General features: G+C 36.8%; 2 protein-coding genes across 3 annotated transcripts in view; one reads left to right on the forward strand and one right to left on the reverse strand.

The window, feature by feature from the left end:
* The window catches only part of LOC141395846 (uncharacterized protein ZK1073.1), a 153,175-nt gene that overhangs the window by 118,038 nt on the left and 10,525 nt on the right, over positions 1-24,612 (reverse strand). The window contains exon 2 of one of the 2 annotated variants that reach the window (XM_073971626.1): positions 6,006-6,155. In XM_073971626.1, coding sequence (XP_073827727.1) covers positions 6,006-6,068 — 63 coding nt within the window. In that variant the 5' untranslated portion in view covers positions 6,069-6,155. Of the gene's footprint in view, positions 1-5,978; positions 6,156-24,612 lie in introns of both variants that reach the window. The other variant, XM_073971625.1, reaches the window with a different exon arrangement.
* LOC141390456 (uncharacterized) lies at positions 8,439-9,212 on the forward strand. The gene is given in 2 exon segments (XM_073963408.1): positions 8,439-8,760; positions 8,762-9,212. Coding segments are annotated over 2 exon segments (519 nt in total). The 5' UTR covers positions 8,439-8,628; the 3' UTR covers positions 9,149-9,212.

The raw sequence follows: 24,612 nt of genomic DNA on the forward strand, positions 1-24,612 counted from the left end.
CACACACACTCTCTGGTGTGTAATAACCATAAATATTAATAGAAAACAATAACTTATCGACGACCTCTCAATGAACTTGACCTCCACTAAGGCGGCCATCAGACCATCTGCTTTTTCACATGTATCTTGTCACTTTGGGTATACTAATACTACAGAACAGCTGATGTCATACATCTGAAAAAGCAGATGGTCTGATGACGGCCTAAGTAATATTGCTTGTTCTCTTGCACTCTCCCACTTTACCACCTCCTCTCACAGTGATAACAGCAGCAGCACCCACCCACCCCAGCCATCAACTGACTAATCATGCCTTCACATGTATTGGCTATGGGGCATTGTTATTGTTTTGTTCTTATTTCAAAAATAACGGTAGTCGTTGTTGTTGCTGTTATTGTTTTCTTATAACGGGGGAACAAAGCTTATCATGCATTGTTGTTGTATGATGGGGTTATGTGGCCATTTGATTAAATGATTTGTTATTGTTTTGTTCATTCATTCTTCTCATTGTTAGTCCCGTGGCCCCCCATGTCGCTCCATCTCACAAATGGTTTATTGAGTAAGGATCTTTTAAATTGGCAATAAGTGCAATATCTGCATTATTTGTCATTTGCATTCGTTGTCTTCTTCTTCTTCTCAAGTGACTATGTCACAACTGATATTGCCCCTTTTATTAATTTAAAAGAAACAAACTTGTGCCAGCCCGCAACTGTAGTTGTAACGGTACTTAAATAACAATGAAGACTGAATGTCGTCGTATTCAGGTTTATGAGTTCAATTAATAAACATTTTACATTGGGCGAGGAGAAATTATAATAAAAATCAACAAAATACGAGATAAGGTCACAGAGGGAAGCCGATTACATATTGGGGGTTATCATGAACGGCAATTCCCCGTGAATTTTTTCACTCTTAAGTTGCAACGGCGGAAAGACAAAACTCACGGGGAAATTTCATTCATGATACCCCCGATTGTTTCAATAGGTTTTCCATCCATTCAATTCATGTTTCCGTAAGAAATCAGCAACTCAGCCAGGCTGATTAGAAGATTTCTTAAAAAAACACATTAGAATAGAATTTTTCCCAAAGAAAACCTTATTCAGCCAGGCTGAAAAGAAGTTTTCCTAACGAAAACCTTATTCAGCCAGGCTGAATAGAAGTTTTCCCAACGAAAACCTTATTCAGCCAGGCTGAATAGAAGTTTTCCTAACGAAAAACTTATTCAGCCAGGCTGAATAGAAGTTTTCCTAACGAAAAACTTATTCAGCCAGGCTGAATAGAAGTTTTCCTAACGAAAAACTTATTCAGCCAGGCTGAATAGAAGTTTTCCTAACGAAAAACTTATTCAGCCAGGCTGAATAGAAGTTTTCCTAACGAAAAACTAATTCAGCCAGGCTGAATAGAAGTTTTCCTAACGAAAAACTTATTCAGCCAGGCTGAATAGAAGTTTTCCTAACGAAAAACTTATTCAGCCAGGCTGAATAGAAGTTTTCCTAACGAAAAACTTATTCAGCCAGGCTGAATAGAAGTTTTCCTAACGAAAAACTTATTCAGCCAGGCTGAATAGAAGTTTTCCTAACGAAAAACTTATTCAGCCAGGCTGAATAGAAGTTTTCCTAACGAAAAACTTATTCAGCCAGGTTGAATAGAAGTTTTCCTAACGAAAAACTTATTCAGCCAGGCTGAATAGAAGTTTTCCTAACGAAAAACTTATTCAGCCAGGCTGAATAGAAGTTTTCCTAACGAAAAACTTATTCAGCCAGGCTGAATAGAAGTTTTCCTAACGAAAAACTTATTCAGCCAGGCTGAATAGAAGTTTTCCTAACGAAAAACTTATTCAGCCAGGCTGAATAGAAGTTTTCCTAACGAAAAACTTATTCAGCCAGGCTGAATAGAAGTTTTCCTAACGAAAAACTTATTCAGCCAGGCTGAATAGAAGTTTTCCTAACGAAAAACTTATTCAGCCAGGCTGAATAGAAGTTTTCCTAACGAAAAACTTATTCAGCCAGGCTGAATAGAAGTTTTCCTAACGAAAAACTTATTCAATCAGGCTGAATAGAAGTTTTTCCAACGAAAACCTTATTCAGCCAGGCTGAATAGAAGTTTTCCCAAAGAAAACCTAATTCAGCCAGGCTGAATAAAAGTTTTCCTAAACAAAACCTTATTCAGCTTGGCTGAATAGAAGTTTTCCCAAAGAAAACCTTATTCAGCCAGGCTGAATAGAAGTTTTCCCAAAGAAAACCTTATTCAGCCGGGCTGAATAGAAGTTTTCCCAAAGAAAACCTTATTCAGCCAGGCTGAATAGAAGTTTTCCCAAAGAAAACCTTATTCAGCCCGGCTGAATAGAAGTCTTCCTAAAGAACACCTTATTCAGGTTGGCTGAATAGAAGTTTTCCTAAAGAAAACCTTATTCAGCCAGGCTGAATAGAAGTTTTCCCAAAGAAAACCTAATTCAGCCAGGCTGAATAGAAGTTTTCCCAAAGAAAACCTAATTCAGCCAGGCTGAATAGAAGTTTTCCCAAAGAAAACCTAATTCAGCCAGGCTGAATAGAAGTTTTCCCAAAGAAAACCTAATTCAGCCAGGCTGAATAGAAGTTTTCCCAAAGAAAACCTAATTCAGCCAGGCTGAATAGAAGTTTTCCCAAAGAAAACCTAATTCAGCCAGGCTGAATAGAAGTTTTCCCAAAGAAAACCTAATTCAGCCAGGCTGAATAGAAGTTTTCCCAACAAAAACCTTATTCAGCAAGGCTGAATAAAAGTTTTCCTAAACAAAACCTTATTCAGCTTGGCTGAATAGAAGTTTTCCCAATGAAAACCTTATTATCGTTAGGAAAACTTCTATTCAGCCTGGCTGAAAAAGGTTTTCGTTAGGAAAACTTCTATTCAGCCTGGCTGAATAAGGTTTTCGTTAGGAAAACTTCTATTCAGCCTGGCTGAATAAGGTTTTCGTTAGGAAAACTTCTATTCAGCCTGGCTGAATAAGGTTTTCGTTAGGAAAACTTCTATTCAGCCTGGCTGAATAAGGTTTTCGTTAGGAAAACTTCTATTCAGCCTGGCTGAATAAGGTTTTCGTTAGGAAAACTTCTATTCAGCCTGGCTGAATAGGGTTTTCGTTAGGAAAACTTCTATTCAGCCTGGCTGAATAGGGTTTTCTTTAGGAAAACTTCTATTCAGCCTGGCTGAATAGGGTTTTCGTTAGGAAAACTTCTATTCAGCCTGGCTGAATAGGGTTTTCGTTAGGAAAACTTCTATTCAGCCTGGCTGAATAGGGTTTTCGTTAGGAAAACTTCTATTCAGCCTGGCTGAATAGGGTTTTCGTTAGGAAAACTTCTATTCAGCCTGGCTGAATAAGGTTATCGTTAGGAAAACTTCTATTCAGCCTGGCTGAAAAAGGTTTTCGTTAGGAAAACTTTTATTCAGCTTGGCTGAGTAAGGTTTTCGTTAGGAAAACTTTTATTCAGCCTGGCTGAATAAAGTTTTCGTTAGGAAAACTCTTATTCAGCTTGGCTGAATAAGGTTTTCGTTAGGAAAACTTCTATTCAGCCTGGCTGAATAAGGTTTTCGTTAGGAAAACTTCTATTCAGCCTGGCTGAATAAGGTTTTCGTTAGGAAAACTTCTATTCAGCCTGGCTGAATAAAGTTTTCGTTAGGAAAACTTTTATTCAGCTTGGCTGAATAAGGTTTTCGTTAGGAAAACTTTTATTCAGCTTGGCTGAGTAAGGTTTTCGTTAGGAAAACTTTTATTCAGCTTGGCTGAATAAGGTTTTCGTTAGGAAAACTTCTATTAAGCCTGGCTGAATAAGGTTTTCGTTAGGAAAACCTCCTGGCTGAATAAGGTTTTCGTTAGGAAAACTTCTATTCAGCATGGCTGAATAAGGTTTTCGTTAGGAAAACCTCTATTCAGCATGGCTGAATAAGGTTTTCGTTAGGAAAACTTCTATTCAGCCTGGCTGAATAAAGTTTTCGTTAGGAAAACTTTTATTCAGCTTGGCTGAATAAGGTTTTCGTTAGGAAAACTTTTATTCAGCTTGGCTGAATAAGGTTTTCGTTAGGAAAACTTTTATTCAGCTTGGCTGAGTAAGGTTTTCGTTAGGAAAACTTTTATTCAGCTTGGCTGAATAAGATTTTCGTTAGGAAAACTTCTATTAAGCCTGGCTGAATAAGGTTTTCGTTAGGAAAACTTCTATTCAGCCTTGCTGAATAAGGTTTTCGTTGGGAAAACTTCTAATCAGCTTGGCTGAATAAGGTTTTCGTTAGGAAAACTTCTATTCAGCCTGGCTGAATAAAGTTTTCGTTAGGAAAACTTCTATTCAGCTTGGCTGAATAAGGTTTTCGTTAGGAAAAATTTTATTCAGCTTGGCTGAATAAGGTTTTCGTTGGGAAAACTTCTATTCAGCCTGGCTGAATAAGGTTTTCGTTGGGAAAACTTCTATTCAGCCTGGCTGAATAAGGTATTCGTTGGGAAAACTTCTATTCAGCCTGGCTGAATAAGGTTATCGTTAGGAAAACTTCTATTCAGCCTGGCTGAAAAAGGTTTTCGTTAGGAAAACTTCTATTTAGCCTGGCTGAATAAGGTTTTCGTTAGGAAAACTTCTATTTAGCCTGGCTGAATATGGTTTTCGTTAGGAAAACTTCTATTCAGCCTGGCTGAATAAGGTTTTCGCTGGGAAAACTTCTATTCAGCCTGGCTGAATAAGGTTTTCGTTGGGAAAACTTCTATTTAGCCTGACTGAATAAAATTTTCGTTAGGAAAACTTCTATTTAGCCTGGCTGAATAAGGTTTTCGTTAGGAAAACTTCTTTTTAGTCTGGCTGAATAAAATTTTCGTTAGGAAAACTTCTATTTAGCCTGGCTGAATATGGTTTTCGTTGGGAAAACTTCTATTCAGCCTGGCTGAATAAGGTTTTCGTTAGGAATACTTCTGTTCAGCCTGGCTGAATTGAAGTTTTCCTATAGAAAACCTCTATTCAGCCTGGCTGAATTGAAGTTTTCCTATAGAAAACCTCTATTCAGCCTGGCTGAATTGAAGTTTTCTTATAGAAAACCTCTATTCAGCCTGGCTGAATTGAAGTTTTCCTATAGAAAACCTCTATTCAGCCTGGCTGAATTGAAGTTTTCCTATAGAAAACCTCTATTCAGCCTGGCTGAATTGAAGTTTTCCTATAGAAAACCTCTATTCAGCCTGGCTGAATTGAAGTTTTCCTATAGAAAACCTCTATTCAGCCTGGCTGAATTGAAGTTTTCTTATAGAAAACCTCTATTCAGCCTGGCTGAATTGAAGTTTTCCTATAGAAAACCTCTATTCAGCCTGGCTGAATTGAAGTTTTCCTATAGAAAACCTCTATTCAGCCTGGCTGAATTGAAGTTTTCCTATGTAAACCTCTATTCAGCCTGGCTGAATTGAATTTTTCCTATAGAAAACCTCTATTCAGCCTGGCTGAATTGAAGTTTTCCTATAGAAAACCTCTATTCGGCCTGGCTGAATTGAAGTTTTCCCATGAAAACCTCTATTCAGCCTGGCTGAATTAAAGTTTTCCCATGAAAACCTCTATTCAGCCTGGCTGAATTGAAGTTTTCCTATAGAAAACTTCTATCCAGCCTGTTTAAATAGGGTTTTCGGTAGGTAAATTGCTATTCAGCTTGGCTGAATAAGGTTTTCTTTATTGAAGCTTTTTGTTTGCTTTTTAGAAAACTGCCCTACTACAATCGTATTTGCTTGTGAAATGTGTAATTCAATAGTGAAAGTTATGTGGTGGCCCCATAAAAAGCATTGAGTGCAAGTTTTTTTTTATCAAAATTGTATAGAAAGCAAAACAGCCAAAGGTTTCCTATGATTTGTTTTTGCTATTTGAAAAAGCCATTGTATACCAAAACTAAAGAAGCTGTATTCAACTCGGCAGCAATTTGTGGTTCTGGCAATCAAATTAAATTCGGCATTCGCTTCATAAAGGAAATTTAAGAAAAACTTGGTCATTTGATACCTCATATATGGTCTTCATTATTCTCACCCTCTCCACAAGACTTTCGGCACGACGTGCAAATGAGGCACGTTTGGCTTCTGCAGAAGACATGATGATACTGTCGATGATATTCGAATTGAAGGAGATTGATAGCTATGTCGATGCTGGTTGTTGAAAGTAAATAAGAGAAGGAAGGAACTGAAATGAAAAGCAAAAGTAAAAGGAATTTATTAAATTGAAAGAGTTTTGGATAAATAAAAATTTTGGATAAAACAATAAAATTAAATAAATTAAATTAAATTAGATGAATCTGTTGTAATCTCCTAGAATTCCCTACTCTCTAATGTAACCATCTTGACCACAAATTGCCCTTAATTTCAAATTTCTGATTTTATTCAAATCCATTTCATTCATTCCTCTTGAAATTCCATTTCAATTTCATTTCCAAAGAGTCTGAAAGTGTTTCAAGGTAATCGGGTCTCAGTAGTAAATATTGAATGAACGGCATGCAACCAACAATAATTGTTCAGAATTTACATGTGGCTGCAACCAATAACACCAACAACAACAAAATAGTGTATGTAAATGTAGAAACAAAAATTGCAATATTTTAAAAATAATTTTTGTTGTTTGTTAAAAAAAAACAACCTAACTTTCGTGGACCACACACACGCACTCAGAAAAAGGTCGGTCGCAGCAGTCTGCCAGCCAGCCAGTCATTCAGTTATTCAGTCCGGCCCACTGGTAGTGAGTGCACTTGGTTTTTCATTTGTTTAGAACATAAATTATTCAAATTTAATGCAAAATTCGTTTCTACGAAACAAGTTATTCACTGTTGGTTGCCCGGACAATCCGTCGTTTTTGGGCGGTTTAGTAAATAAACAAACGATAAAAATCCGCCAACAAAACAACAAATAAATATTTTACATTTTAATTTTGCAAAATCCAAAAAAAAAAAAAAACAATATATACGTATATTGAAATTGTATTAAAATTTAAAATTTATATTTTTGTTATTTTTTTGCAGGAGGGCAGAGGCCAATAAATTTCCAATTAAATATTGGCAGGGAATTGGCCATGGGAGGATATGTTAAAAATAAGTTAATTTTGAAAATTTAGGGTAGATGTTTGATGGGTTTTTGTAAATATTTTCAGCACCGATCACAGAAGGATGGACAGTGGTTTCCTGATAAAAAAGTAGCTAATTTTTCGGCGTTGAATAAATCCCCTCAGCTATATGCTAGGCTCAGTTTCTAGTATTTCGCCTATGGAAAACTTCTCTGGAAGGGGTGTCGGTTATAAAAAGCAAAATCGGGATACGGGATCGTGATGGGATTACTTTTTTCTTATTTTCTCAGTTTGCATGTATTGTTTAAATACGATTTTCACGACATCGACCTCCTCGACTCATTAAGGGAACATTTTGAGGTTAGTTTTGAGATTGGAAAGTGGAAAATGCAAAGCCATTACCTTTACGATGACAATGTCCAACACTTATCTTTATTCCTCTCTCATCTTAATTGACCTGAATATTGAACTAATTTGTAGGAAAATTCTGTGAGGACAATTGTAGTGAAAATTCTTGAGATCTCAGCTGCATTGTGGGACAACAGCATTGAGCGTCTTGCACATTTAAATTGTAATTGGAGAATTCTATTTGTAATTCGCAACATTACATTTGTAATTCGAGAATTCCATTTGTAATTCGAATTAATTTCCTTGTAATTCGAATTATTCTATTTGTTATTCGAATTATTCCATTTGTAATTCGAATTATTCTATATGTAAATCGAAAAATTCTATTTGTAATGCCCCCCCGAAATGGTTTGGTCGAACAAAATTTGTTAAGCTATTGTAAAAAATTATTACATATTTTCTTTTTCACATAATTTGTTTTTTTTTTTTTGAATGGAGATTTCAAATGAAATGACAACTTATATGAAAACTTACTTTTTCTGAAGTTTCTATTCAGAAAATGTGCTTCATTAATACGTTTTTTAAGAAATGTTTTCAAATTTTGTGTTTGGACCTATACTCTAATGAAATCTGAATTACTTCTTCATGTCATATCATTCCACTATTAAATACGCATTCCGTAATGAATATACTCGTATATCATATTCGAGGCATTACACTTAATGGACGTGCATGAAAAAATGTCTATTGGACAAAATGTATGAAGGGTTTTGCGTGGAATATATCTTAAAGCTAATCCATGGCTTCAGCAAAATTTTGTTATTCTATTTTAGACAAATTTGCTGGTAAATAATGACGTAAAATGAATTTGTTTGCGTCAAAAACTGCTAAAAATCTGCTATATTTGGCAAATTCACTTGAATTTTTTTCCCTATAATCAACGTAGTAACGAGTGATTTTTTATCTATTATCTTTTTGGCAACACTGGTTTGAACAGCTGACGCACGTTTCGTGTTTTGTTTCACCGTCAAACATCTTCAGTTTGGTCTATAATTTAACAATGAATCGTCTTACAAACGAACAACGCTTGCAAATTTTGGTGAATGGGCTCTTGGAAAGTGGGCCGAAGATCCACTTTTTTATCGAAAAATTGTGTTCAGCGACGAAGCTCATTTTTGGCTCAATGGGTACGTTAATAAGCAGAATTGTCGATTTTGGGGTTAAAGATTAGCCAGAAGCATTGCAAGAGATACCAATGCATCCAGAAAAAGTCACAGTTTGGGGCGGTTCATGGGCTGGTTGCATCATTGGACCGTACTTCTTCAAAGATGATGCGAATCGTAATGTAACTATGAATGGTGAGCGCTACCGTGAGATGATATTCAACTTTTTTTTTGCCCAAAATGTAAGAGCTTGACTTGCATGATATGTGGTTTCAACACGACGGTGCCACATGCCACACAGCACGCGTAACAATGGACTTATTGAGAGGCGAGTTCGGTGAACATTTAATTTCACGTTCGGGACCGGTCAATTGGCCGCCTAGATCGTGCGAATTAACGCCTGTAGACTATTTTTTGTGGGGCCATGTTAAAGCTCATGTCTATACACACATGCCCGCTTCAATTAACGCATTGGAAGACAACATTGATGCATTTATTCACGAGATACCGGCCGAAATGTTAGAAAGAGTATGCCAAAATTGGACTAAGCGGATGGACCATTTGAGGCGCAGTCACGGTCAACATTTGCATGAAATAATCTTCAAACATTAAATTATATGGACCGTACTATCGATTCAAATAAAGATTTCATGCATTTTTCTGAATTTTATGTGTTTTTTTTTTTTTTTTTTTTTGAAAAACTTTCCTCTAGTTCTTAAAAAATCACTCGTTATAACACTGTCCAACATTTTTAAGGTAGTCCTGTGCAAACAACTTCTAAAGACGATTTTATGAAAGTATAGACCCAAACGACAAAAACACTATTTGGGTATTGCTTTGTCAGATCAAGCTAAGATTTTATGTCCTCATCTAAAAATTGCGAAATATTGCTATATCTCGGAAACCAATTCTAATTTTGTTTTGACCTTTTTAGCAAACTTAAAGATAAGGGAACAACGAAAATATTTTTGTTGTATGGTTATAGTTGACCTTTGGACTGAAATTTTCTCTACGTTTTGGTTTGGCTTGAGGTCAGCAAATTAAAAACATGTTATTTTGTTTTTATACCCTCAGCCTTTAGGCTAAGGAGGGTATATGTATACACATTGATACGATGAAAATGTGCCTCATGGAAATAATGGTTTTAGACCCCAAGTATGTTTGGACGAAATGTGTTTCAGACAATTTGGAGTCGATCTAGCCATGTCCGTCCGTCCGTCTGTCTGTCTGTCCTGCTGGCTGGAGCGCACGATAACTCTCGAACGGATGAACCGATTCGGTTCAAATTTTGGCGTTCGTAATATTTTGCCCAAACTTAGTTTAAGTTCGAAGATGAGCTACATCGGTCCACTCCTTCCGGTACCTCCCCCACAAAAGTTCGAAAATGTTCGGAAAGTTTGTGCGTACGATAAATCTTGAAGGGAGTGACCGATTTGGTCCATACTTTGTATAGCGTAAACTTTCTACCAGAGTAATATGAGGTTCAAATATGGTCCACTCCTTCGGGTACCTCCCACACAAAATTTCGGAAAAGTTCAGTTTAGGACCTGCTGTCGAATCGCTTTGATTTTTGTTGTAGCAACTTGTATTCACTGCCCCTCATACGACGGTACAAGTTTCATCATTGGCAAGTCAACACTTCCTGAGAAACTAGCCTTAAAGGTGCAAAAAAAAACCCTATAACCCTCGAACGGATCTGTCGATTCGGTCCAAAATTTGGCCTTCGTAATATTTTGTCCAAACTTAGTTTAAGTTCGAAGATGGGTTATATCGGTCCACTCCTTCCGGTACCTCCCCCACAAAAGTTCGAAAATGTTCGGAAAATTAGTACGTACGATAACTCTTGAAGGGAGTAACCGATTTGGTCCATACTTTGCAAATCGTGAAATGTCTGCCAGACTTAGATGAGTTTCCAATATGGACTCAATCGGTAAACTCCTTCGAGTACCTCCCACACAAAATTTCGGAAAAGTTCAGTTTAGGACCTGCTCTCGAATCGCCTTGGTTTTTGTTGTAACGTCTTGTATTCACTGTCCCCCATACGACGGTACAAGTTTCATCTGGGGCAAGTCCATACTTCCTGAGAAAATAGCCTGAAAGGTGCAAAAAACCCCTATGACACCGCGTGTAGTGGTTGGAGCGCAAGATAACTCTCGAACGGATCTACTGAGTCGGTCCAAAATGTGACCTTTGTAATATTTTGTGCAAACTTAGTTTAAGTTCGAAGATAAGCCATATCGGTGCACACCTTCAGGTACCTCCCCCAAAAAAGTTCAAAAATGTTCGGAAAAATTGTGCGCACGATAACTCTTGAAGGGAGTAACCGATTTGATCCATACTTTACACATCCTAATACATTTACCAGATATAGATCAGGTTCGAATATGGACTATATTTGTTTTGTTCAGTCCTTCGGGTACCTCCCACACAAAATTTTTGATAAATTCACTTAAAGACCTGTTCTCGAATCACTTTGATTTTTGTTGCGCATCTTGCATTCTCTGTCTTAATTACGACAGTAAACGTTTTTCAGGGGCAAGTCCACACTTCTTGATAAAACAGCTCGAAAGGAGGAGTGGCACCATATGTAGAGCTCGAACTGCGTTCGTTCACACTTTGGATATCGTAATATTTCTTCGAATATTAGATGAAATTCGATGGGAGTGCTTATAGGTCCACTGATTCCGGTACCTCTCCCACAAATGTTTGAAAATATTTGCTAAAATGATAAGCGCAATATCTCACAAACGTAGCAACCGATTTGGTTCAAATTTTCGATCTCGAAATTTTTTGTCCAAGCTTAGTTTATGTTCAAATTTGGGCCCTATCGGTCCAATACTTGGGGTACCACTCATACAAATGTTCAACACATTTTTGTAGTTGAGGGTCTGTTCGAGAATCCTTTGGATATTTTTACTGAAGGTTTCCCTATTGGCCCGATATTATGCTTTTCGTAGGCTAGAATGGTACAAAAGCACTATCTATCGATATCCCCCGCAAATTTTTTTTAGCTTTAATCCAATCCATATTTCTGTCGGTTCATACGCCCATACATTTCTTTTTTTTGGAAAAAAAAGTATTTCAATCCACACAGGCTGAGGGTATATCTCTGTCGGCAAAGCCGACAGATACTTTTTTTACTTGTTTTTGGTATTACAGTAATTTCTGGTTACCTGCATCATTCATAGCTGCATTTTGGCGTTACCTGACCAAAAATCTGTTTATAGGCAACTATTCTCTAGATTCCGCTCAAGATATTATGTTTTAGTGCACATTCAATAGCTGCATTTTCGGCATAGCTGCATCAAAATTTTGGTGATTTTACTTCAATTTGGTTGTAAAATTTACATATATCTGCACAAGAAAAAATTTTAAATTTTTTGCGAACTCTAAACAAGGATAAAATTCAACCACTCTGATTTTGTATTGATAAGAAGTGTGCAAAACAAATACAACACAAGAAAATATAATGAATTGTAAAAAATTGTAACGTTTTCTCTCCCGAACTTGAAATGTCTCTCACTTTATTATTTCAACATTGCTTATAGCAGCACATCATATGCACGTAAGTAATATTGAAGATATCGGCCTTGTTGGGCAGGTAAGCGAATTTAAGCTTCCTGCATTTTTCGGATTGCTGCACGAGAAGTCGTGCAGTTTTTGATTGTGCAGGTAAGCAAAAAATACTGTAATAGGTAAAAGTTCATTAATTCTCGCTACAGGAAATAATTTTTGAGAAAAAAAGGTCAAAAAGTCATAACCCTAGTGTACATACCATTGCACCAAATCTTATGGTGGCACCCAAATCTTATGGTATCTATTACAAAGCTATAATTTGATTCTCCAAAGCTCTCGAAAGTTAAAAAAAATAAATTGGGCCATGACTAAATTTCAGTGCCACAGTCCCCCAACGTCTAAAGAAGATGAAGTTGGTCGCCACATATAAAAACTATACATTTTGAGGACTACATTTCGGGGTCACAAACGTTGGGCACCATCCAGAAGGTGGATGGATTCTCGAGACTAAATTTTAAGGCATTATTTCAGTTGCCGAGACATTGGGTGTAATATTTAAGGAGGATTAAATCTCTAGACTTAATTTCGGTGACAGACACATTGGGCGCCTTATTTAATAAGCACGACGTTAAGTTCCATATATATGCCAGAGACCTTGGGCACCATCTACAAGGAGGATGGATTCACGAGACAAAATTTCAGTGATAAGGACGTTAGGCGCCATATATAAGAAGGATGACTTCGGGTGCAATATATGTACATAACGGCAATGATTTTTAAGACTAAATTTGAGTATCACAGACGTTGGGCGCCATCTATAACAAGAAGGGATTCTCGGTATTAAATGCGGTGACATAGACAAAGGTAGCCATCAATTAAAAAGGTGAATTCCCGAGACTAACTTACTGTGACATATACTGAGGATGAATTTTCAGTCCTATAGAGAGAGACTTTGAGTAATGGATTTTCGAGGACGAATTTCAAAGCTCATCTATACTTTCAGAAACTTCGGGCATCAAATGTAAGGATGATGTATTACAGTATAAGAGACGTTGGGCGCCACATATAAACCTTTCCGAGGCACAGATTAGGTAAAAATATTACTATCAAAAATTAGTAACCCTTTTTCCTATTACACCTGTGCAATGAGTTCGATTCCTAGATCAGGCAACATCACCGTTGAGGTTGCAAAAACCTGTCACTCATGGGACAATAAATACGGATATATTTAGATTTATGGACGATATGTTTAGACTAAATAAAGTGAGAGCAGCATACGGACGACTGTAAGTTGTATGGAAAACCGCTTATACATATATCCCGGAAAACCAAACTTAATATATATTCTGTTTCTAGGAAAATGTGAAACGAAAATATTTTTCATTTCAAATTTTCACAGAACAAGAGTCCAGCGCCTGGAATACCGTAATGAAACACGCAAAAGCTAGAGGCATTCACAAAGAAATGCTCTTGGATCATATGCAGGATATTCTGGCCCAACACCATTAATAACATAGAACTACAAAACTTAACGAACCAGGAGAATGGATTCAAAAAAAAAAAGTGGTAGAAACGTTGGGCGCCATATATAAGAAGGATGACTTCAGGACCTATATACATAAGGCTGGTGAATTTTTAAAACTAAATGTCAGTGTCACAGACGTTGGGCGCCATCTATAAGAACAAAGAATTCTTGGGATTAAATGCGGTGAAATAGAGAACCATAAATTAAAAGGATTCTCGAGACTAATTTTCAGTGAAGTGGGATATGTATATTAGGGTTATGACTTTTTTACAACCTCGTATTCCTGTATAATATTTTGACGAGTTTTTACCTAAGATTGCATAAAATCTTAATTAGAATGTGATTGTATGAAAAAAGCTTCCGCACAAAAAGCTTTTAAAGTTTTTTATTTTTCAGAACTTTTGAAAATTTTTTGAAGTCGCTTTAAGCTGATATTTAACTGAAAACAAGGTATAGGGACACACGACATAACCAAAATGACATAACCGTTTATTTCTAACTAATTTTATCATCGTATTATAACATATATATAATTTTATATTATGTATAACCTTATGTCATATAACATAAAAATTAAAAGTGGTTTGTGCGGGACCTTTTTTTTGAATTTAAATGGAATAAAAGTTATTTTAGTCATTAATAGGCAAAAGGCCATTCATTCGTGCAACAGGGAATAATTTTTTGAGAAAAAATTTTTTTCACTTCATAGAATTTTTTCAAAAAAATTTTTTTTCGATGTGGTTTGTTCGGAACCTTTTATATAATAAAATCAAATTAATGTTATTCTTAGCATTAATAAGCAAAAGTTCATTCATTCTCACTACAGGAAATCCTTTTTGGAGAAAAAATTTCAAAAATTAATAACCCTAATGTACATTCGATTCTAAATGAAATGCCCTCAGATAATCTATGTAAATAAAAATCAAATGTCGTTCGTTGGTAATGACGATTTGGATAATTCTTTTTTTTAATAACCCAACTTAGGTTTTTATGCAAATGAAAATTTGACCACGCCTACTTTTTTCAATTTTAATATTTTCTACAAAAACTACTGAACTGATTTTCCTGAAATTGTCATGGAATGTACAGGGATGGTCCCCGGTGAAATTTATGCTACATATTTTGTTGAATTTCGGAAGGGGCGGGTTACTTCCCCTATACCCTATTTCTTTAAAAATGGTATGTTGTTTTTTTATATCTATGTATATAAATAAAACTCAAATGTTCGTTGGTAATGGCATTAGTTGAGAATGGCTGGACCGATTTTGATAATTCTTTTTTTTTTTTTTTTGGAAATGTTCGTCATAACCCAACTTAGGTTTATATTCAAAGAAAATTTCACCACGCCCACATTTTTAAATTTTAATCTTTTATACATACAAAAACGACTGAACCGATTTTCCTGAAATTGCCATGGAATATACTGGGATGGCCCCCGTTGAAAATAGGCTACAAATTTAGTTTCGGAGGGGGCGGGGTATTTCCTCTATATTTTCCCCTTTTTTAAAAAAGCTATATTTAAAATAATTACGAAATTAATTTGCGAGACAATTGCGGTTGTGTCTCCGACCTTACCTACTTTTTTAGGACCCAAAAACCATGCCCACTTTTTTAAATATGTTACATCTACAAAACTACTGAACCGATTTTCCTGCAAATGTGCAGGGATGGCCTGTGGTGGAAATAGTATGAATATTTTCATGAATTTCAAAAGGGGGGGGGGGTACTTCCCTTTGCCATATTTTAAAAAAAACTCCATATCTTTATGAATAAAAATCAAATGCTGTCATAACCCGACTTCTATGGAAAGAAAATTTTACCGCGCTCACTTTTTTATACCCTCCACCATAATATGGAGGGTATAATTAAATTTATCATTTATTCATCGGAGACCCTATAAAAGCTGTGTTCCAGAACTGAAAAGTTTTAAAAATTTTTACGACTTTTACACATTTTACTCGAAAACCCGTTCCAGTACACAAAAAAATTGTAAAATTTTCACTTCTCTTTAAACAAAAATGGCGCTGAATGACGCTCTCTTTTAAAACTTTTTACTCGACAAATTTGAGCGAGAAAAAAATAATAACATGGTTGCCGGCGTCTGATTGGCTGGTACTCCGACTTTGACATTTGTTCCAGCTTTTTTGACGTTTTTTTCCATGTTTGCGTTCCCGAACTTTTTTAAAAAACTTTTGTGTGAGATCAATTTATTTCTCTTTCACTCTTTTACGAGTTTTACTATTAAAAAGTACGGGAACAAAGCTAAAGTATACATATTCTTTATCAGGGTAAAATTTTAAGTCGATATAACCATGTCCGTCTGTCCGTCCGTCCGTCTGTTGAACTCAAAATACAACTCTCAATTTTTAAGCTATAGCTATGTAATTTGGTATAGACGTTTCTAACACTCTTAGGATGTTTGGTATTGCAAATGGGCTCTATCGGTCCACGTTTTGATATAGCCCCCATATAACGGTACAACACGATTTTCGGTATTTTTAAGGTTTTAGTTTCATTATCACACCGAAATGACTGACATTTAGTACTTAGTCTTCGTTGGGGGTATAAAACTTTCCCTCAGAGTTTCGTTGGTTTAGGTCAACCCATTCATATAGCCCCCATAGAACGGTACCTCCCGATTTTCGGTATTTTTAAGGTAGTGGCCTCAATATTCCTCCGAAATGACTGAAATTGGTATTTAGTCTTCGCTGGGTGTGTAAAACATTCCCCCCCTGAATTTTGTCGGTATAGGTCCACGCCTTCATATAGCCCCCATAGAACGGTACTTCCCGATTTTTGGTATTTTGAAAGTTGTGGCCTCAATATTCCACCGAAATGGCTGAAATTTGGTATTTAGTCTTCATTTGGAGTATAAAACTTTCGCAAAGAATTTTGTTGGTATAGGTCCACGCCTTCATTTAGCCGCCATAGAAAGGTATTTTCGGTGTTTTGAAGTTTGTGGCCTCAATATTCCTCCAAAATGGCTAAAATTTGATATTTAGTTTTCGTTGTGGGTATTCAACCTTTCCCTCTAATTTTGTCGGTATAGGTCCATGCCTTCATATAGCCCCCATTGAACGGTACCTCCCGATTTTCGGTATTTTGAAAGTTGTGGCCTCAATATTCCACCGAACTGGCTGAAAATTTGGTGTTTAGTCATCATTTGGGATATAAAACTTTCCATATGAAATTTGTCGGTTTAGGTCCTTGCGTTTATATAGCCCCCACAGAACGGTACTTCCCGAATTTCGGTATTTTGAAAGTTGTGGCCTCAATATTCCACCAAAATGGCTGAAATTTGGTATTTAGTCTTCATTTGGAGTATAAAACTTTCGCCCAGAATTTTGTTGGTATAGGTCCACGCCTTCATTTAGCCCCCATAAAACGGTACCTCCAGATTTTCGGTATTTTGACGGTTGTGGCCTCAATATTCCTCCGAAATGGCTAAAATTTGGTGTTTAGTCATAATTTGGGATACAAAACTTCCCACATAAAATTTGTGGGCATAGGTCCACGCCTTCATATGAACGGTACTTCCCGATTTTCGTAATTCTAAATATTGTGACGTCAATATCCCACCGAAATTCCAGGGGGGATATAGAGTATTCCTTGAAAGAAGTATTAGTATATGTCCAGGTAACCATACCTCTTAATTTTTGGTATTTTTTAGGTTTTAGCCACATTATCTTACCCAAATATCGGTAGATTGGGTAATTAGTAGTCTTCTTTGAGTCTAGAAACTTTCCGCAGGTATTTGTCGGTATAGATCGACAAAATTTTCTGAAATTTGGTAATTAGTCTTCTTCATAAACGAAAGGAAACTAATTGTTCCATTTTACTTCAATATAACTCGTGGTGGAGGGTATAACAAGTTCGGCCCGGCCGAACTTAACGCCGTTCTTACTTGTTTCTATTTCTATTTCCATTTCAATTTAAAGTTTTTCTGCAAAAACTACTGAGCCGATTTTCCTAAAATTGTCAGGGAATGTACAGGGATGGCCCCCGAAATACAGGCTACATATTTTATTGAATTCCAGAGGATGTGGAATTCAATCAATTTTGGGGCAGATATAATTCCTTTTGGAGATGAAAGCCCTTGGTGAGTATATAAAGAATTCCAAAGGACAGATCCGCCGTGAGTCGAACTTCCGCGTTATGGGGTGATGAAGTTTTTGCTAGAGATCCTGTAAGCCATCCGGAATTAGCGTTATATTTTTGTTAACTGTTGCTTTAGCTCATTTTTGAGATGACATGTCTTCAGTCGAATCGAATGAGGCTTATTTTCGTAGATCAACTTGACCTTCTAACTCGCTTCCTTCAATGTCCTTTTCGTCCTTTATTTTAAGAGCCGCTATAAAAGTACCACAAGATTATGTTTTTTAGCTTCGAAATGTTCTGCAAAAATGTCGCTCAGAAAATTATAGGTACGTTTTCGTGGTCGTTTAGTTGTCAATGAGAGCCGTACCTAAAATTTTCTGATCGACATTTTTGCAGAACATTTCGAAGCTGAAAAACATCATTTTGTGGTACTTCTTTCCCCAGACTTTCACCTTCATTTTGTTGCACAGTGTAAAAATAAGGAAAAAATATAAAAAGTCATGACCCTAATGTGTATGTAACACATAAGTGCAAGTAGGTCAACTGCTGTTGTACCTACTACCAAAAGTTAGACATATGGTATTCGTGACACTTGTGATGTTCCCAAAATAATAACAATAATAAACATAATTGACAATGGAAATATTTTGTGATAATGTCATTCACTCACCGACAAACATTGCAACAATAATAAACATAATAATGACAGTCAACAAAGCAAATATATTAACAAGATATTTTTTTGACACTTTTATCTACAACACATATAGACTTAATAAAACAAGTGATATTGTTATAAATAATATATGTATTAAATTTTGAAATATATATTTTATTTATATCACAGAGAGATAATGCAACTTGAAGTTATTCAATTGCATTTTGAGTTTTTTTAATAAATCCTCTTTTGTGACAGTCTTATCTGATTTTAATAAAATTTTAATATTTTTTCGGCTGATAAGAAGGCACAAAAATTAGGTAAACAATTTAAAAATTATTAGAGATACATTTCGCTGATAAGAAGATTGGTTTTTGTTGTCGTCTTTAAATAACGAAATTAAAAAGTTGATGAATTTTAACAAAAAAACTAATTAAACTTGTGACCATAATTAAAATTTAATAATAAATTAAAAATCACTCGGACCCACTTATAAGTGTCAAACTAAATTCGTCATAGTTAAAAGTTCCAAAAAAATAATAAAAGTATGCTCTGTTCCAGAACCTGCAAGAAGCTACTATTTTTACTACTTTCCTTTATGTGATCGAAAAAATAGTAAAAATTAGTAGATTCTTGCAGTACTGGAACAGACCAGTAGTGAACTGCGTCCAACGCTATTTAGCTGCTTTTTACTGTAATAAAACGCTTTATAATTAAAATCTAGGAAATCTTCAAAAACTGAAGATTCTTGCACGTAAAGAAACTTAGGCCATGTTTATATTATGGCCTTTTGCAGGGTTAACCTTCTTAATGAGGATTTATTTGTCGTGTATACGCAAAGGAAGTGACATTTGAAACTCAGTGGGTTTGTTAAATCTGGTTATATATAAACGTACTATTATGTAAATATTTTCCTAATAATAACCTCTATTATGCTTAGTTCCTTTCGCTAGAGGGAACTCGACAAAGACATAATTAAATGTCTTAAACATGGACAAATTGTTGCCATTATGACAAGAAAATCATAAGGAAAATTGAAAAATGTTTCCCCATAGTTGTGAGGAAAACCAAAAATAGCTACACTAAAATGTATGAAAGCGGGGTAGCAGTGCCGTATTAGTACGCGGCCAATGCATTTCTTTGTAACAATGTGGTATGTGGTAATAGAAACGTGTAAGCTGCGAGGCAGGGCAAACGGACATGGGTGACATGGCTGTGGTCCCCATATGGCAGGGTATGTGGGCATATTCGTTTGTCAGCTAGCCCCCCATCCACCCTAGATGCGTGAATATGTTTGCATAAATACGTATGTATGTGACTAAAAATATACTATCGAAAAAAGTGAAAGAAAAAGTTTGTTCATATTTTTTTTTGTAATGTTAGGAAAAATGTTTTTAGTTAGAGATGAATTTTTAAGTCGCTCCAAGGAGGAACCACAGAAGAATATTGGAACAATAAATGTAATTTAATAGATTTGTGGGTAGACCCTGAATGGAAAAAATGCAGACCTTTTTAAAGATTTGTAGTAGACCCCTAAAGGATAATTAATTATACGATGCCCTTAAAGTTCAAAACTTTTGCTTTTTTGAAAATTCAACAGAGGCCCCGAAATGTTCCCATATTTAGGGACATTCCTGAATACATTTCCCTCATAAAAGTGCAGTTATGACCATTTTTTACTGCAGATAGCCTTGTGGTATCTATTGTTCCACAAACATCCCAAAAGGGACAAGGGGGATTTCTCTCATATCAATGAGTGCACCCCAATTCATATTAGCTAATGGTATCGGAGCTACTTTTTATTGCGGAGTCCGAATTGCGTGTCTTAAGACACCACCTGTAGAGAAGTTTTACATGGCTGAAATACTCAGATATTGTCGCCAACATTACAGTTGAAATTTTGATGTTGCCGGGCCTCGGAATCAAATCCGGGCACTCAGCGTGCAAGGCTATCATTATTTCTCCATACCTCCCATAATAGCTCGCAAGTTAAGAGACGTTGGGCGCCATATTCAAAGATTATAACATTGGGCGCCATACTTAAGGGTGATGAATTTCCAAGACTAAATTTCACCATCACAGGTCTAAAGAAGATAAGCGCCTAAAGAAGATGACGTTGGGCGCCATACACAAAAACGAAATATTTTCTAGACTTAATTTCGCGATCATAGACGTTGAATATCATCCATAAGAATGATGGATTGTTGAGACTAAAATGGTGGCAGAGAAGTTGGGCGTCATATTTCTAGGAAAATTACTTTTCATAGCATTATTTCAGTAAGGGAGTCATTGGGCGCTATCTATAAGGAGGATTGATTCTCTAGACTAAATTTCGGTGGCAGAGACATTGGGCGCCTTATTTAAGAAGTATGTATGTCGTTGGGCGCCATATACAAGGACTATGATTTTTCAAGACTAAATTTCACTGACACAGACTTCGGTTGCCATTTATAAAGTGGGTGGATTCTCGAGGAAAAAAAAAACATTGTACGCAATCTATAAGAAGAATGCATACTCCGGACCAAATTTCAGTGATAATGTTGGGTGCCATATATAAGGAGTATAACCTTGAGCGCAATAAACATAAGTTTGATGGATTTTTATACCCTCCGCCTTTAGGCTAGAAAGGGTGTATATATTTTCATACGGGCAAAATGTGCCTCATCGAAATAATGGTTTTAGTCCCCAAGTATGTTTGGACGAAATGTGTTTCAGACAATTTGGAGTCGATTTAGCAATGTCCGTCCGTCCGTCTGTTTGTCTGGCTGGCTGGTGCGCACGATAACTCTCGAACGTATGAGCCGATTTGGTCCAAAATTTAGCTATCGTAATATTTTGTCCAAGCTTAGTTTAAGTTCGAAGATGGGCCATATCGGTCCACTCCTTCCGGTACCTCCCCCACAAAAGTTCGAAAATGTTCGGAAAATTTGTACGTACGATAACTCTTGAAGGGAGTAACAGATTTGGTCCATACTTTGCAAATCGTGAAATGTCTACCAGACTTAGTTGAGATTCCAATATGTACTCAATCGGTCCACTCTTTCGGGTACTTCCCACACAAAATTTCGGAAAAGTTCAGTTTGTAGCAACTTATAGTCACTGCCCCCCATACGACGGTACAAGTTTCATCAGAGGCAAGTCCATACTTAATGAGAAAATAGCCTGAAAGGTGCAAAAAACCCCTATGACACCGTGTGTAATGGTTGGAGCGTAAGATAACTCTCGAACGGATCTGCCGTTTCGGTCCAAAATTTGGCCTTTGTAATATTTTGTGCAAACTTAAAGTTCAAAAATGTTCGGAAAAATTTTGCGTACGATAACTCTTGATGGGAGTGACAGATTTGGTCCATACTTTACACATCCTAATATATCTACCAGGTATAGGTCAGGTTCGAATATGGACTACATTTGTCCACTCCGTCGGGTACCACCCACACAAAATTTCGGATAAGTTCACTTTAAGACCTGCTGTCGGATCACTTTGATTTTTGTTGAAACAACTTGCATTTGCTGCCTGAATTACAACGGTAAAAGTTTTTTCAGGCGCAAGTATGTACATACTTCTTGAGATAACTGCCGGAAAGGTATAAAAAACACCTATGGTATCATATGTAGTGGCTGGAGAGCACGATAACTCTCGAACTGATCAACCGATTTTGCTCAAAATTTGACTCCCAAAATTAGATCGACCTCCATAATATACTATGTATGTCGGTCCATTCCTTCAAGTCCCTCCTCCGCAACACATTTGAACTTAAATCCTAATCCACATTTTTGTCGGCAAGTGCAAATGTCCAAAAATGGCCACAAAATTCTGAAAAGATTCTAAGTACATTCGATCTGTCCGAATATGAAAGTTTCAATTCACATTGGCTGATTGTATATCTCTGTCGGCAATGTCGACTGATACTTTTGTACTTGTTAAGACTGAATTTCAGTGTCACACATGTTGGGCGCCATCTATAAGAAGGATGGATTCTCGAGGCTAAATTGCGGTGACATAGACGTATGTAGGTTATGGCTCCCTATGTCTATTAAGAGGATGGATTCTCGAGACTAATACTGTCTGGTCTGGCTGGCTGGTGCGCACGACAACTCTCGAACGGATCAATCAATTCGGTTCAAATTTTGGGTACCGAAATATTTTGTCCATATTCGATTTAAGTTCGAAGATGGGCCATATAGGTCCACTCCTTCAGGTACCTCCCCCACAAATGTTCAAAAATTGTCGCAAAACTTGTGCGCACGATAACTCTTGTAGGGAACAACCGATTGGGTCCATACATTGCACATCGTGTAATTTCTACCAAACTTAGTTGAGGTTCCAATATGGACTCAATCGGTCCACTCCTTCGGGTACCTCCCACACAAAATTTCGGAAAAGTTCAGTTTAGGACCTGGTCTCGAATCGCTTTGATTTTGGTTTACGCAAGTTGTATTTGCTGGCCTCTATACGACGCTGTAAGTTTCATTAGGGGCAAGTCCATACTTCCTGAGAAAATAGCCTCAAAGTTACAAAAACCCTATGACACCGTGTGTAGTGGTTGGAGCGCAAGATAACGAACGGATCTGCCGATTCGGTCCAAAATTTGGCTTTCGTAATATTTTGTCCAAACTTAGTTTAAGTTCGAAGATGGGTTATATCGGTCCACTCCTTCCGGTACCTCCCCCACAAAAGTTCGAAAATGTTCGGAAAATTTGTACGTACGATAACTCTTGAAGGGAGTAACCGATTTGGTCCATACTTTGCAAATCGTGAAATGTCTGCCAGACTTAGATGAGTTTCCAATATGGACTCAATCGGTAAACTCCTTCGAGTACCTCCCACACAAAATTTCGGAAAAGTTCAATTTAGGACCTGCTCTCGAATCGTCTTGGTTTTTGTTGTAACGTCTTGTTTTCACTGTCCCCCATACGACGGTACAAGTTTCATCTGGGGCAAGTCCATACTTCCTGAGAAAATAGCCTGAAAGGTGCAAAAAACCCCTATGACACCGTGTGTAGTGGTTGGAGCGTAAGATAACTCTCGAATGGATCTGCCGTTTCGGTCCAAAATGTGGCCTTCGTAATATTTTGTGCAAACTTAATTTAAGTTCGAAGATAAGCCATATCGGTCCACTCCTTCAGGTACCTCCCCTACAAAAGTTCAAAAATGTTCGGAAAAATTGTGCGCACTATAACTCTTGAAGGGAGTGACAGATTTGGTCCATACTTTACACATCCTAATATATCTACCAGGTATAGGTCAGGTTCGAATATGGACTATATTTGTCTACTCCTTCTGGTACCTCTCACACAAAATTTCGGTTAAGTTCACTTTAAGACCTTTGCATTCGCTACCTCCATTAGACGGTAAACGTTTTTTCAGGGGCCAGTCCATATTTCTTGGGAAAACAGCCCGAAAGGTGTAAAAACCCCCTATGTCACCATATGTGGCGGTCGGAGAGAACAATAACTATCGACCTTTTCAACCGATTTGGTCCAACATTTGGTCTTCGTCATATTATATCCAAACTTAGTTTCATGGGGCAATACCGGTCCACAACTTCCTGTACTTCTCCCCAATATTTAAAAATGTCACTAAAATGCTAGGACGATATCACTTGAATGGGGCAACCAATTTGGTGCAAACTTTGGATCTCTTAATATTTTGTCAAAATTTAGTTTAACTTCTAAAATGGTCCATATCGGCCCTCCCTAAGGGTACCTCCCCACAAAGGTTCAACATTTGTGTCTTAGTGCAGTTAATTCCTAATCCACATTTTTGTCGGCAAGTTCAGATGTCCAGAAAGGGCCACAAAATTCTGAAGAGACTTTAAATACATTCGATCTGTCCGTAGGTGAAAGTTTCACTTCACATTGGCTGAGGGTATGTATCTGTCGGCAAATCCGACGGGCACTTTTTTACTTGTTTTGTCTACAAGTTCATTGTTCAAAAAGTGCCACAAAATCTGTAAATCACCTGAATTTTGATCGTATAACGCTACCCCCATATAACGGTACCTCCAGTTTCTTGTGTATTTTGATGTGTTTTAGCTACAATTTTCAACCGAACTAGCTGTTATTTGACATTTTAGGTTCTCAGGGGTCACAACACTTCTTCACCAAAAATGTTCAATATCGGTTCATGATTTTGGATATTTTAAGGTTTTTTAGCAACAGTTTTTGACTGAACTACCCGTAATTTGGCATTTGTGGTGCGCCGCAGTTACCAAATTTCTCCACCAAAAATTGTCAACATGGGTCCATGTTTTGGTATAGCCCCCATATAACGGAACC

Source organism: Musca autumnalis, unplaced genomic scaffold, assembly GCF_047663935.1.
Source record: "Musca autumnalis isolate F117 unplaced genomic scaffold, ASM4766393v1 scaffold_1, whole genome shotgun sequence".
NCBI lineage: Eukaryota > Metazoa > Arthropoda > Insecta > Diptera > Muscidae > Musca > Musca autumnalis.